Consider the following 15,755-nt stretch of genomic DNA (forward strand, 5'->3'; position numbering starts at 1 on the left):
TTAATCCTGTTCCAATACAGAAGCCTACACATGTAGACTGACATGCGCCTCTTTAAATATTTAACTACATATTAAAGAGACACAGAGGTCAGGCTTTGTGAATGGTCTGTTGAGTAGTATCGCGTTTCCTGCATTAAGAACATTTCCAGAATTCAGAGCGGGCGTAGATTCCAAGTCCTCCAACATCTCCTCTCTTTTCTTTTTTGCAATATTTGCAGTATGCAGCTGCTCAACATTTACCAGTACAAACCCTAGCATAATATGCTTGGAGTTGCCATAATTCCATGCACAAACACACAGGGAACATAGCGGGACTGGGAACTAGTGATATGATGAGCAGGGAAATCACACTAGTGTGAGGGCAGAGTGTTGCAGAGTGACGTGATGCTTAAGACAGTGTACAGAGTTAACTGAGAAGTTTAAACTAGGCTTAAGTTAGAACCTTAACACAAGTAAAAAAACTCCTAACAGGTTGAATTAAAACAGTACAAATGTGTCACAATTTGGACCTCAATCAGGACGTCTGAGAGGGAAACTGGGAAACTTCCATACGAAGAACATAATTTAAACTCAACCAAGAAGGACCCAAGTTCAGATTTAAAATAAAAGGTTTTAATAAAAACATGTTAGGAACACAGCAGAGATGTACAATAGTGCTACACAGGACACAGGTGAAACTAATGAGGGTAATCCAAAAAGGAGGGAAACATACAAGGACAGGAAGTAGAACTAAACTTGAAACACTAGGATAAAGAACTCCAAAATAAAACAGGAAAGCAATCTTTCCCCAGACGTTGATATATGGTTGATTACTTTTACATTTCAATATTGAAGCCTTTTTGAAACTTTTTTAAATCATATTTTAAACCATATAACAACCAAAGCAAACACAAAACATCAGACTTGTTTAACAACTTGTGTAATTCTAATTTGTTGCAGATTCTAGGTCCTAAAAAATGCACGTACACTTACCTTCTGAGAAGATCTCAGATTCTGATACTCCTGATCTTCTGTCCTTGGTGTCCCTGAGCTGTGAACTGGTATGCGTTCCCTATACTATCCTCATGCATGTGTATGTGTTGAATTACTCGTAACTACTTTGCATGCTGTCTGCAGAATTCAACTCGTTCACTTTGTGACCATCACTCCTGATTTGCAGCAGCAGTTTGTCATCCGTCCCTCTTACACCTTCTTGCGTAACTACACTTCAACACCAGTTTTTCAACAGTTACTGTTTCTTATGTTATATAACATTATCAGTGTTCTATTGTTGTTTGTAGTCGTAACTTTATTTAAACAGCACTTTAACAAAAAACGTTGGCATACAAGGAGAAACATGTAAGAATAAAAACATGCATAAAAACACAAACAATGATATAATCCAAACAACATTAGCTGCTAGCTTTTGCTCCATTATTTATACATTTTGCTTCATTATGTGTTATATATATGGTACAGTTGAATTTGCCTGGGGCTTTAAGATCTGTAAAAATACAGTACTCATGTTTTGTTTAAATTGGTGATATTTGAATAAGCAGCGTATACAGGTGTTCTTAAATGATTTGAATAAGCATCCGATTCATCACAAAATCACAACTCTGACAGGCGGACAGAAATATGAGTTGCTAATAGCCAGCCAGCCAAACAATCAAATCTCTGACTCACACGTTCAATCAAAGGAAAGAAATTTGAACAGGGTGCAAAATCAGATCGCCAGGAGGAATTGCTTGGGATTTCCAGTGGCGGTTCTAGACCAATTTTACTGGGGGGGGCCAGGCTGGGGCCAATGGTGTCGTCAGAGGGACACATTCAACCCTGACGAAAGAGACTCAGAAGGGTGAGGACCGGCTGAGAACAAACTGGCAAAACATCAGTGCATCCCTTTATACTAGACATATATACTACTGTGTTCTAGAGACTGACAGCAGCTGTTTGGCTGTTTACACTCAACATGAGTCCCTTAGCGCTCTAAGGGACTTGAACCAAGTGCCACACGCATGTGTTCCGCCTGTAACATCGTCGCGATACCGAAGCTTTTTTTATTGTTTAATATTTGTTTGGAGGGGGGGCCACAGTGGGGTCCAGGTTCAGTTTTACAGGGGCACCAGCCCCGGTTGGCCCCTCCCCAGAACCGCCACTGGGAATTTTCCCTCCTCTGTTTCTTCTCTGTTCAATCAGTTGCTATCCTTGCTGGGGAAACGTCTTACAACATGATAACACTCCTTCTCTGTATAAATAAAGCAGAGGTAACGCCAGACTGCACGGGAGGTTAAACCATATACCAGACATAGATGTCAAACATGAGACATCTCCAAAAGAACTAAAACTAAACCAACAAAGATCCCAACCGATCCTTAACAGCAAAGCACCCAGTATCATGGCAATGGTGTAGAGAGCCCTCCGCTTTGATGGGTCGACCCTTACCCTGTCCCCACCGTGCTCCCCTGGTCCTGGGCGGATGAGTACAAAAAGGACAGAAAGACTACAGAAGGTGATGAAGATCATAGAGGAGATTGAGAAGCATAAACCCACGACTAAAGCGACATGAATCCATATCATCGCAACTGTTGCTCCAATGGAAAGCAGCCAAACACACCCGATGCAGATATTTCTGATTTTGATTCCTCTCTCGCTTTTCAGGCTTCGATATGTGATTGGATGAATGACGCCGAGGTAGCGCTCTGTACAGGTCAAGACGTGAAAAAACAACTCTCCATACCAGGTGAAGGCAATCATGAAATATCCCACCCTGAAAGTAAGCATAAGGTTTGCACTAACACCAAGGAAGGTGAGGATGAAACCTGACACACCAGTCAGCTCCATGGTCACCATGTGGTACGTGAAGCTGTCCGAGTGACTCATCCTCGCTGTCGCAGACGTGGAACGCTGTTTCCGCCATTTTTGGAAACCCAGGTAGAGGATGAGAATGGAGAGAGGGAGGAGGAGGACGATGTTTGTGATGCTGAAACATGTGAAGATGATGGAGCTTGGTTTGGTGAAGAAGCAGATATCCAAACGGCTGTCGAATGACAAGGAAGAGTTTGACGACATATCTAGAACAAAAGAGAGAGAGAAGATAGTTTAATCCTGTTCCAATGCAGAAGCCTACATGTAGAAATATTTAACTACACATTAAAGAGACGCAGAGGTCAGGCTTTGTGAATGGTCTGTTGAGTAGTATCACGTTTCCTGCATTAACAACATTTCCAGAATTTAGAGCAGGCGTAGATTCCAAGTCCTCCGACATCTCTCCTCTTTTCTTTTTTGCAATATTTGCAGTATGACCAGCTGCTCAATGTTTACCAGTACAAACCCTAGCATAATATGCTTGGAGTTGCCATAATTCCATGCACAAACACACAGGGAACATAGCGGGACTGGGAACTAGTGATATGATGAGCAGGGAAATCACACTAGTGTGAGGGCAGAGTGTTGCAGAGTGACGTGATGCTTAAGACGGTGTACAGAGTTAACTGAGAAGTTTAAACTAGGCGTAAGTTAGAACCTGAACACAAGTAAAAAACTCCTAACAGGTTGAATCAAAACAGCACAAATGTGTCACAATTTGGACCTCAATCAGGACGTCTGAGAGGGAAACTGGGAACTGTCATACGAAGAACATAATTTAAGCTCAACCAAGAAGGACCCAAGTACAGATTTGAAATAAAAGGTTTTAATAAAAACATGTTAGGAACACAGCAGAGATGTACAATAGTGCTACACAGGACACAGGTGAAACTAATGAGGGTAATCCAAAAAGGAGGGAAACATACAAGGACAGGAAGTAGAACTAAACTTGAAACACTAGGATAAAGAACTCCAAAATAAAACAGGAAAGCAATCTTTCCCCAGACGTTGATATATGGTTGATTACTTTTACATTTCAATATTGAAGCCTTTTTGAAACTTTTTTAAATCATATTTTAAACCATATAACAACCAAAGCAAACACAAAACATCAGACTTGTTTAACAACTTGTGTAATTCTAATTTGTTGCAGATTCTAGGTCCTAAAAAATGCACGTACACTTACCTTCTGAGAAGATCTCAGATTCTGATACTCCTGATCTTCTGTCCTTGGTGTCCCTGAGCTGTGAACTGGTATGCGTTCCCTATACTATCCTCATGCATGTGTATGTGTTGAATTACTCGTAACTACTTTGCATGCTGTCTGCAGAATTCAACTCGTTCACTTTGTGACCATCACTCCTGATTTGCAGCAGCAGTTTGTCATCCGTCCCTCTTACACCTTCTTGCGTAACTACACTTCAACACCAGTTTTTCAACAGTTACTGTTTCTTATGTTATATAACATTATCAGTGTTCTATTGTTGTTTGTAGTCGTAACTTTATTTAAACAGCACTTTAACAAAAAACGTTGGCATACAAGGAGAAACATGTAAGAATAAAAACATGCATAAAAACACAAACAATGATATAATCCAAACAACATTAGCTGCTAGCTTTTGCTCCATTATTTATACATTTTGCTTCATTATGTGTTATATATATGGTACAGTTGAATTTGCCTGGGGCTTTAAGATCTGTAAAAATACAGTACTCATATGTTTTGTTTAAATTGGTGATATTTGAATAAGCAGCGTATACAAGTGTTCTTAAATGATTTGAATAAGCACCCGATTCATCACAAAATCACAATTCTGACAGGCGGACAGAAATATGAGTTGCTAATAGCCAGCCAGCCAAACAATCAAATCTCTGACTCACACGTTCAATCAAAGGAAAGAAATTTGAACAGGGAGCAGAATCAGATCGCCAGGAGGAATTGCTTGGGATTTCCAGTGGCGGTTCTAGACCAATTTTACTGGGGGGGCCAGGCTGGGGCCAAGGGTGTCGTCAGAGGGACACATTCAACCCTGACGAAAGAGACTCAGAAGGGTGAGGACCGGCTGAGAACAAACTGGCAAAACATCAGTGCATCCCTTTATACTAGACATATATACTACTGTGTTCTAGAGACTGACAGCAGCTGTTTGGCTGTTTACACTCAACATGAGTCCCTTAGCGCTCTAAGGGACTTGAACCAAGTGCCACACGCATGTGTTCCGCCTGTAACATCGTCGCGATACCGAAGCTTTTTTTATTGTTTAATATTTGTTTGGAGGGGGGGCCACAGTGGGGTCCAGGTTCAGTTTTACAGGGGCACCAGCCCCGGTTGGCCCCTCCCCAGAACCGCCACTGGGAATTTTCCCTCCTCTGTTTCTTCTCTGTTCAATCAGTTGCTATCCTTGCTGGGGAAACGTCTTACAACATGATAACACTCCTTCTCTGTATAAATAAAGCAGAGGTAACGCCAGACTGCACGGGAGGTTAAACCATATACCAGACATAGATGTCAAACATGAGACATCTCCAAATGACCTAAAACTAAACCAACAAAGATCCCAACCAATCCTTAACAGCAATGCACCCAGTATCATGGCAATGGTGTAGAGAGCCCTCCGCTTTGATGGGTCGACCCTTACCCTGTCCCCACCGTGCTCCCCTGGTCCTGGGCGGATCAGTACGAAGAGGACAGAAAGACTACAGAAGGTGATGAAGATCATAGAGGAGATTGAGAAGCATAAACCCACGACTAAAGCGACATGAATCCATTTCATCGCAACTGTTGCTCCAGTGGAAAGCAGCCAAACACACCCGATGCAGATATTTCTGATTTTGATTCCTCTCTCGCTTTTCAGGCTTCGATATGTGATGGGATGAATGACGGCGAGGTAGCGCTCTGTACAGGTCAAGATGTGACAGAATATCTCACCATACCAGGTGAAGGCAGTAATGTAGTGCCCCACCAAGTATGTAGAGGAACTGTTTGTATGAACACCAAGGCAGCTGAGGAGGAAACCTGGCGTGCCGATCAGCTCCATGGTCACCAAGTGGTACATGAAGCTGTCCGAGTGACTCATCCTCGCTGTCGCAGACGTGGAGCGCTGTTTCCGCCATTTTTGGAAACCCAGGTAGAGGATGAAAGTGGAGAGAGGGAGGAGGAGGAGGACGTTTGTGATGCTGAAAGTTGTGAAGATAATGGAGCTTGGTTTGGTGAAGAGGCAGTTGATGACAGCAGAATAATCTTTTGGATAAAGAGGGGCGTCAGTGAAGGAGAAGGAGGAGTTTGATGACATATCTAGAACAAAAGAAAGAGAGAGAGGAAGATAGTTTTCTGATTCCATGAGATGTTCATCCAGCAGGTTTTAAGACACGACACAGCTCATTTTAACATCCAAATGTTTAGAGAGACCTGTACACACCAGTGGCTGTTTGGAGGAAGAGCAAAAGAATGCAAAAAACACAAGGTGTACTATATTGTGCGATGGAAATGCTGACGTCCAGAGTGTGTCACTCTTTAGTTCATCTGTTTCCCACCTGCCATCACTGTCTGGAGTTATACAGTCCAACAACCAGGGGGATGAAGGAGGTCCTGAGTCTGTTGTTGGAGCACGGCTGACACAGCTGTCTGCTGCTGAACACACTCACCTGCCTGCTGAATGTAAAGTGCAGAGTGTCAACAGGATGGATGGACAAACTCTTCCATAACTTTCAATATTATTTCATTTACTTTGTATATTCCCCAGCCTTCAATAAAAGGTTATTTAACCCTACAATCCACTTGTGAAGCCTTTTTGAATCTATATTTTAAACCATATAACAACCAAAAACAAACACAAAAATAAAAGAACAAAATCTAAAACATCTGACTTGTTTTTACACTTACACTTACCACTTACCTACTGAATAGTTCTCAGATCCTGATATTTCTGATCTTCTGTCCTTGGTGTCCCTGAGTTGTGAACTGGCATCCTTTCCTTACACTACCATGTGTATCAGTATCGAATGTGTGTGTGTGTGTGTGTGTGTGTGTGTTGAATTGTTTGATACTACTTTGCATGCTGTCTGCAGAATGACATTTGTTAATTTAGTTACCATCAAGGCTGATTTGCAGCAGTAGTTTGTCATCTGTCTGTCTTACTTTGGATCCTTTCACGGTTTTGCATAACTACACTTCAACACCAGTTTATCAACTCAAACACAAATGTCAGATGTGGATTTGATCAGTCAATCTGCCTTTTTCATAAAGGCACAAATAACTATATTAACCAAGCAACATTAAAGCGTATCACAGCTACGATTAGGGGTGGGAATCGAAAACTGGATCCAACTTAGAACCGGTTCCAATTGATCATTTCCATCCGAATAGTACACCTCAAATGTTATCAATTCTTCTTAACGATTAATTTCCCAGCACGACGTCATGTCGCGTCACGTCGCGTCACGTCGCGGTATGTTGCATTACTTCACACACTCTGCGACGCAGAACTCCTTCAACCACGAGGAAAATACTTTGAATTTGGAGAGGAAAAACGCTTTTCCTCTCCAAATTCAAATTATTTTCCTCCAGGATCCAGGGGCTACATCCGGACTCACGTGGCCGAAAATTTGGCACCGAGAGCAGGTAAAATACCTCTGCGATGACCCCCGGAGGAAAAGCGTTTTTCCTCTCTGAATTCAAAGTCTTTTCATCCAGGGGGCCGAGAATGAGGTGAACTTATTGCAGTGGGGGAGCCAGGAGGTGCCCAGGGGTGGCCATGACCACCCCTGAAAACTGATTGGCCACCCTGAAATTCTTAAACATGATGGCTATTTGCCATGTCAGAGGCATTACTATTTGAATCAGCTATTGTGTTTCAGAAAGCTGCAGAGACAGTAGTTTCTGTGGATTTGAATATTGTTTTTGTTGATGATTTGACTTTGGACAATCATCTTCATTTTGAGTCCTTAAAGAGTTCAGTTCAACAGATTGAAATGTTGACACTCTTTCGTGTTACATTTTTATGTAAAAATCTACAAAAACGTTACGTATTAAATTATTTTATAAAAAAGAAGTTAAAGTAGATGTGATTATTGGAAGTACCCCTCCTAGGTTTGGGGTAATAATGTTTTCCACACCTGGCCAACCCTTCAACAGTCGGTGCCCCAGTTTGGCCACCCAAGTCAAAACATTGTTCTCTCATTCTTGTTTTTTCTGTCTCTTGCCTTATCCCACTTTCTCGGCAGAGGGCTGTTTCCCATGAGTCTGGTCCTGCCCAAGGTTTTTGACTTGTTACTGTTGCTGACTGTTGCACAATGCTGTATCTTGGTGGACACGAGCTGGTTCTCTGTGAACAGCATAAAGAGTTTATGTCTAGACCGATTGATGTTGTTTGTAGTTGTGCTAGTTGATTGTTTCCAATCACAACACGATCTCAGCAGATGTGTGTCTAACATGAGTCTGGTCCTGCTGGAGGTTTCTGCCTGTTAAAGGAAGTTTGTCCTTGCCACTGTAAGTTGCTAAATGCTGCAAAGTGCTCTGCTCATGGTGGATTAAGATGAGATCAGACTGAGTCCTGTCTGGAAGATGGGACTGGATCTTATCCAGTCTTGATGTCTGGTCTTTGTTAATAATAGAACATAGAGTATGGTCTAGACCTGCTCTGTTTGGAAAGGGTCTTTGGATAACAATTGTTGGGATTTGGCGCTATATAAATAAAGATTGATTGAAAGAGCAGAAAAAAGAAACAACACACAGTAGCCGAGTTGCACTCTTAGACATTTTTTTATTCAAGTCCAATTCTCATCTTCATTTGGTGTTCCTACTACATGGAAATGTTCCAACTCTGTGCAGAAACAGCAGCGGTGACAACAGACTGCAGGGGAAATTAAACCAGATTCCACCTGCAAGAATTACGCACTCGTGAAATTTTGTCACATACATAGAAGACCGAGTCATGTTCCAAACAAACCTAATCAACAACACGACCAATATGGCCACAATGGTGTAGAAAGCCTTCCGCTTTAATTGGTCAACCCTCTCTCTTTCCCCAACATGCTCCCCCGGTCCTGGACGAATCAGAACACAGAGAACAGAAACACTACAGAAGCACATGACAATCAAAAACAAAGAGAAAAGACACATGTCCAGTCTACGGTTGATGTCTTGTAAAGTTGAAAGACCCGTTTCTCCACAGGAAAGCAGCCAAACACACCCAATGCAGACATTCCTGATTCTGATCCCTCTTTGGTTCCTTAGGTTTAGGTAGGTGATGGGATGAACAACAGCCAGGTAGCGCTCCACACAGGTCAGGATGTGACAGTAGGTTTCTGCGTACCAAGGAATGGTCCAGAGAAGGTACCCTGCCCGAAATGTATGGTGATGGTCTGTCAAGATGCCGCAGCAGAGGAGAACAAACCCTAAGACGCCAAGCAGCTCAATGGTGACCAAATGGTAGGTGATGCAGTCTGAGTGGCTCTTCATTGACGCTGTAGAGCCTGAGCCCTGTCCCAACCATTGTTGAAGACCGAAGTAGAGGATGAAGATGCAGAGAGGGAGGAGGAGGAGGATGTTTGTGATGAAGTAGGCAATATAGATTAGAGAGCTTGGTCCGGTGGTATAGCACTTGAAATGAGGAAAGTCGGCTTGGATGGAGGAGAGGTTTTGTAGAAGAAGGGAGTCATTGGAGGAGAAGTTATCCAACATATCTGTAAGAGAGAGAAAACAAAGCTGCAAAAATCTGTAAAACAGCAGACCAAAACAATGTTAATGCTTCACTCTCTGAAAAAAAAAGACATTTAAAAGTTATTATTTTACCAACCTTTGAAATATTTTCAGACCTCTTAAATTCACGTCTGCTGTGACTGATCATCTGCGTCAAATAGTCTGTACTCTCTGGATTCTGCAGGCCACCTCATCAGTATTTGAATAAAAAACAAAGTGCCCATGACAACATTACAGCCAAATGAGTCAATTCATGTCACCCGCAGATGGTAACAGATCAAATAAAAAATGGAAAAGGGAAATTATTTTGTAGCTAACATTAGCAGCTTTATTTGTTCTTCACTTTTCATAGCAAAGTGGCTTAGTCCCTACCATGGTAGACTAAAGGTGTGCCTAAAGCATCTTTTGCTTTAAGTTTAGGGCAACTGACCAATCTGCCATATTTCATGAAACCAAAAAAACATGGTGATGGTTCCTTTAAGCCAAAACCACAATCTCTTATTAAGCCTAACCAAGTAGTTTCAGAGTCATAACTTATAAAACTGTGACAGATCAAATGTTTGAAACATTCAGGGTTTGGTTGGGTTTAGGCAACCAGACCGCTCAGGTGTGTTGGATACAATAGTATCTTGTTTGACCCTGCACCAATCTGCTGCTGTCAGTATTATATTGATTAAACTTGTTTGACTGGCTCATGCTGGGATTGGCTCCAGCCTCCTTTCACCTGGAAGAGAACAGCAGCATATATGAGGAATAGATAGATTGAATGAAAGTATAACATTTGCATTGCCACATTTGTATATCAAATTAAAGTATGAAATAAATCAGATTGACATTCAAATCAGCCTGGAACACCTGTAAGCATGGTCATGTGTGATTCAAGCAATCTTTATTTATATTGCGACAAATCCCAACAAAGGTTATCCTCAGACTCATTCCAAACAGAGCAGGTCTAGACCGTCCTGTATGTCTTATTATTATTATTTTTAACAAAGACCCAACATCAAGACAGGATCAGATCCAGTCCCATCTTACAGACAGGACTCAGTCTGATCTCATCTTAATCCACCATGAGCAGAGCACTTTGCAGCATTTAGCAAGTTACAGTGGCAAGGACAAACTTCCTTTAACAGGCAGAAACCTCCAGCAGGACCAGACTCATGTTAGACACACATCTGCTGAGACCGTGATGGAGAGAGGGATAGAGGGAGATGAAGAGAGAGAGAGAGATGATGGTGGTGAGACGGATAGTAGTCGTTGTAGCAGCTGGAGTCTGGCACATCCTTAGCAGCAGAGATCCAGAGAAACCTACGAGACAAGGGAGCTCAGGGACTCCAGAAAGGTCTATGGCTAGTAACTTTAATGGGACAGGAAGAGTTAAAGTAAGAGACAGGCAGAGAGAGGGGAGAGAGGGAAAGACAGGATCCCAGTGTGCCAGTTCCCCTGACAGTCAAAGCCTATAGCAGCATAACTAAGAGCTGGTCCAAGCCTGATCCAGCTCTAACTATAAGCTTTACACTTTCATTTAAAGTCAAGGAAAATAATTAGCCTGTATACATAATATTGATTGATTTTTCTCGACTTTGAGTGGGGATATCTCCTCTTAATTACCACCACTGCCTGTGTAACACTTTCCTTACCTTGTTCCTAGATCAGCAAGGACAGCTTAGCAGCATTGCATAGTGGGAGTGTCTAAGCTAAAATAATAATAATAAAGGTAAGGAACCTGATATCACACAAGTAAAAGTGTCAGAGAAACAATGTTTGACTAAATGTAATGACTTTAAATTAATTAAAACTCATCTGAGCACATTTTAACCTAGACTAAAATGTGTTCAAACTAAAGGGCATTTTGTGTGAGGACTAACCGCCAGACAGCTGGAGTCATGTGACCGAGGTTTTCCCACGGTAATTACTGAATCAAGGATTCTCCTCCTCTCCTCATCCATGTTGTCTTTCTGGTCCTCTGAAAACCTCTGACCTGTTGACTCCAGGCCTGGCTCCGCTCATCATGACGGTTTTGTTGTTGTAGTTAAGTGAAATACGATCTGGTGATTACAGAGTGTTTTATTCTGAAAATTAAACGGATGTTTTCATTTTGTTTTGGTGCCTGACTTCCTGTCCCGCTCCATCTGCTCTGTTGAGTTTGATGAGCCGCGATCTGGCCTCCGGCAAAAATAGAAGTCTTACGTATCTGATCCGGAGGACTCCGACTTGCCGAATCCGATACGCAAGAGAGCGGATCCAGTGGAAGTTAACACATTGAGTGGAATAGAAACCTATCAGATCCAGTGCTGTGACAGATCGGAGACAGACTGGGTACAGATCTGGTGGTATTTGGCCATGGAAGGGACTGGAAGAACTTTTCATTCCTGCTTTAGGTCACAAACACCAAGGAACACCAACAAAGAAAGAGTGCACACACTTTTATTTAGTTTTACAACATATTTTATAAAGCAAGTCTCATAGTTTTAGTAAAGCTGCTGTCATTTAATACATAATAATCACACACTTATACAATGTCACTACGACATACTCTTACTCATCCTCATTTGATGTTCTTACAACAGGGAAATTTTCCTACTCTGTGCAGAAACAGCAGAGGTAATGCCAGACTGCAGGGGAGAATTAACCAGACTCCACCTGCCAAAACTACGCAGTGATTAACTGTGAAGCTCAAAATATACCAAGTCATATTCCAACAACATCTAACCGTCAGCACTCCAAATATGGCCATGATGGTGTAATAGGCCCTCAGCTTTGATTGGTCAACCCTCTCTCTTTCTCCGCCCTGCTCCCCTGGTCCTGGACGAATCAAAACGCAGAGAACAGACAGGCTGAAGAAGGCTATGACGCCTAAGCAGATAAATAAGAGGGCCATGTCCACTTTTGACGTGACACCCTTGAAAGCCAGCAGACTTGTTGTTCCACCAGAGAGCAGCCAAACACACCCAATGCAGATGTTTCTGAGCCTCATCCCTCTCTTGTTCCTCAGGCCCAAGTAGGTGATGGGATGAACGACAGCCAGGTAGCGCTCAACACAAGCCAGGATGTGAAAAAATAACTCTCCATACCAGGTGAATGTCCAGATACAGTACCCCACCCAGTACGTCCTGACATGAGCTGTGAAAACGCCACAACAGCACAGTATGAACCCCAAGACACTAAACAGCTGCATCGTCACCAAGTGGTAGATGATGCTGTCCGAGTGACTCATCATCGACGCTGTCGAGCTGGAGCGCTGCCTCTGCCTTTGTTGAAGACCCAAGCAGAGGATGAAGATGCAGAGAGGGAGGAGGAGGAGGATGTTTGTGATGAAGTAGGCGGCGTACATCAAGGAGCTTGGTCTCATTATGAAGCACTTGAAGAAAGGAAGGTCGTTTGGATGAAGGTGGGAGTCATTGGAGGAGGAAAAGTTAAGCAGCATATCTGTAAAAACAAAAAACAGACCATCTTAGCTTCAAGGTCACGGTCATCTTTTTTTGTAGATTTTGTTTGCAGTGAGTCAGCATCCTTTTTACATCACCAAACAAACGGCACAAGACAGGACAAACAAAGTGACAAAGTGCTAAAAAGGTAACCCTCAATGCAAACAAGAGATGAGCAATCAATAACAACAAAGTCACTAAAAACATCCTTCAGCTACATCCTGACACGATCACGATAGTTCAGATTTTTATTAGCTAGCTAAGTAGTTGTTAGATGGTTGTTAGCCTTGATGCTAGTAAAAAATTCCAGTTGGGGTTGGTCGTCACATTCTCTTTGGGGTTGGTTGTCACATGTAACAACTAGTTGAGTCGGCCATTATTGTTCAGCCTATTTGTTTTGTTCTTTATGTTGTTATATAGGCTGGCCTAAAGATGTGTTTCCTGCTCATGTTCCTTGATCATTTTATGTAAAAATACATTAAGTTATGTAGGCCTATCACTTGTCAGTGCAATTAAGCTTTCAAATTTAGTTCAGCCTTCTTGCTTTTTTTAAAAGGTTTTTCCTATTGAAATACCATTGTGACAACCAACCCCATAGTGTGTGACAACCAACCCCGTGATGGGGTTGTCACAATGTGTCAGTGTCTTTGATAGTTAATTGCCTCTTTGTTATAATGAGTTGGAAAATGAGAGGGATACAAATTTCAAGCCAACACCGTAAGCTTCAATTTATTGTAGGAATGACTACTGAAAAATGTTTTGATGATGAGCAATCATCAAAACAGTAACTAGTGTGACAACCAACCCCGTACCCCCTACTGTAAGCATATGCACAATGGAATTCATACCATGAAAGCATGTCATGGATCAGTATTAAGATTTCCTACAAATTGAAGAAGAAGACTTGAGAACTAGAATCTGAAACAAAATTTTCCGATATTGGAACAACAAGTCTGCTGATATTGGATCTATTGGATGTTGGGCATACGGGGACCTTGCAGGGGTGTCAAGAGGTCTGAGCCAGTTTCAGGCTGCGACTCGACAGAAAAGATTCTCCAAATCACAATAAAACCTTCTCCCAAGACACTTTTACAAACAGAGCAGGTCTAGACCGTACTCTATGTTCTATTATTAACAAAGACCAGACACCAAGACTGGATAAGATCCAGTCCCATCTTACAGACAGGACTCAGTCTGATCTCATCTTAATCCACCATGAGCAGAGCACTTTGCAGCATTTAGCAAGTTACAGTGGCAAGGACAAACTTCCTTTAACAGGCAGAAACCTCCAGCAGGACCAGACTCATGTTAGACACACATCTTGCCTTGTCTTGTCCCAAATTTAAGGCCGGGTTATTAAAGATCAAAACAAATAGGTGAAGTTTAACTGTAATATTTTATCTTGTTCCCGTAGACAAAGAGATTTTTTAAAAAGTCACTCGTTCACCAACCGTTTCAAAGTTTTCTTTGGATCCTCTTCCATCTGTGTCTGTTGTTCCTGATTATCGTCTTCAAATGATCCGATCTTCCCTAACATCCCAGTCCGCCCTTCGTTATTTGAATAAAAACAAACAGCTATGACAGCATTACTGCTCAACGAGTCAACTATCATTTAACGGTTACAGATCGATTGAAAATAGATTTCTTGGTACAACCAAACAGCCTTTTTTAAATACAAGAACCTGTAGGAGAATCTATATGGTTCTTGGCTGAAAAAGTAAAAAATATCCAACATTCAAGTACAATGGATGACCTTTTGAAATCACTTGACCATGCACACATGTTATAAACTGATTTGACTAAGCGCCTGGTTTTGTGGAACTTATCAGTCGTATACAAATACGTTCATGCAAATGTTATCCATACATCCATCAAACATCCATTAATCATCCATCCATCAGCACTACTTGTCTCTATGGGGTTCAAAGAGAAAAAGGTGTGGCGCTCTCCTGGCAGGTTGCCGGTCAATCACAAGTCAAGTCCAGCAAGATGGCACCAAGAGTCGTTCTGAGGTGAAAGTGCAAACTGATGTTCTCACACGCACCATCAAGGATTGGCCACCATGGGAAAAATATCACAATGGGCCTCACCACTGTGCTTCTGCAAACCCTAACATTGGACTTCCACCAGATCCGTGTCCGGTCCATCTCCACTTGTTGTAGTTAACTGAAATACGATCTGGTGATAACACAGAGTGTTTTATTCTGAAAATTAACCGGATGTTTTCATTTTGTTTTGGTGAAACCTGACTTCCTGTTGCGCTCGATCAGGCAGAAATAGAAGTCTTGCGTTTCTGATCCGGCAGGTCAGAGCCTGCCGGGACACAGCGGAGCGGATCCAGTGGAAGTTAACATATTGATTAGAATAGAAACCTATCAGATCCGGTGCTGTGATGGATTTGGGACGGACCGGACATGGATCTGGTGGGATCCGTGGCAGCTGTTGTCCTCAGCTGTTGAGTTGAACCTCACAAGATGATCCACGTTACACGTTCCAGTGCCGGCACCTGGCTTCCCTCTGATATCCCTCTAAATGCTATCCCTGGGGAATCACTAGGAATATTTTTAAAAACTGTAAACATAAATCATTTAAAATCAATAAAATCTCTTGAATCAATGTTTTTGACAACGTGTTTGTATCTTAAGTTAGTGGCCAGGTAATAAGCGGGAAAATGTATGGTTAGCAGTTAGTTATATGAAGTAGAACCTCCTCAATTCCCTCCAGTTTTCATTCGCAGGAAGTTGCAGCTCCAGCACGCCAGTGTTCCTGCTCTGTGTAGA

General features: G+C 42.1%; 1 protein-coding gene across 28 annotated transcripts in view; it reads left to right on the top strand.

Moving 5' to 3' along the window:
- LOC117807007 overlaps positions 1-15,755 on the top strand; it is a 94,801-nt gene that overhangs the window by 58,807 nt on the left and 20,239 nt on the right. For 5 of the 28 annotated variants that reach the window (XR_004629863.1, XR_004629857.1, XR_004629868.1 and 2 more), the window contains 3 exons: positions 940-1,040; positions 2,641-2,722; positions 4,001-4,868. The exons of 3 other annotated variants lie outside the window; for them this stretch is intronic. Coding sequence is in view for 2 of the 25 variants with exons in the window: in XM_034676036.1 (XP_034531927.1) it covers positions 9,275-9,277 (3 nt within the window). In the remaining 23 variants the exon portion in view is untranslated. Of the gene's footprint in view, positions 1-410; positions 1,041-1,116; positions 1,693-2,640; positions 3,153-4,000; positions 4,871-5,423; positions 5,554-5,702; positions 6,621-9,082; positions 10,389-11,198; positions 11,265-11,393; positions 11,445-15,755 lie in introns of those variants that run through there. 20 more of the 28 variants (XR_004629873.1, XR_004629871.1, XR_004629865.1 and 17 more) reach the window with 16 other exon arrangements.

Source organism: Notolabrus celidotus, chromosome 23 (assembly GCF_009762535.1).
Source record: "Notolabrus celidotus isolate fNotCel1 chromosome 23, fNotCel1.pri, whole genome shotgun sequence".
Lineage (NCBI taxonomy): Eukaryota > Metazoa > Chordata > Actinopteri > Labriformes > Labridae > Notolabrus > Notolabrus celidotus.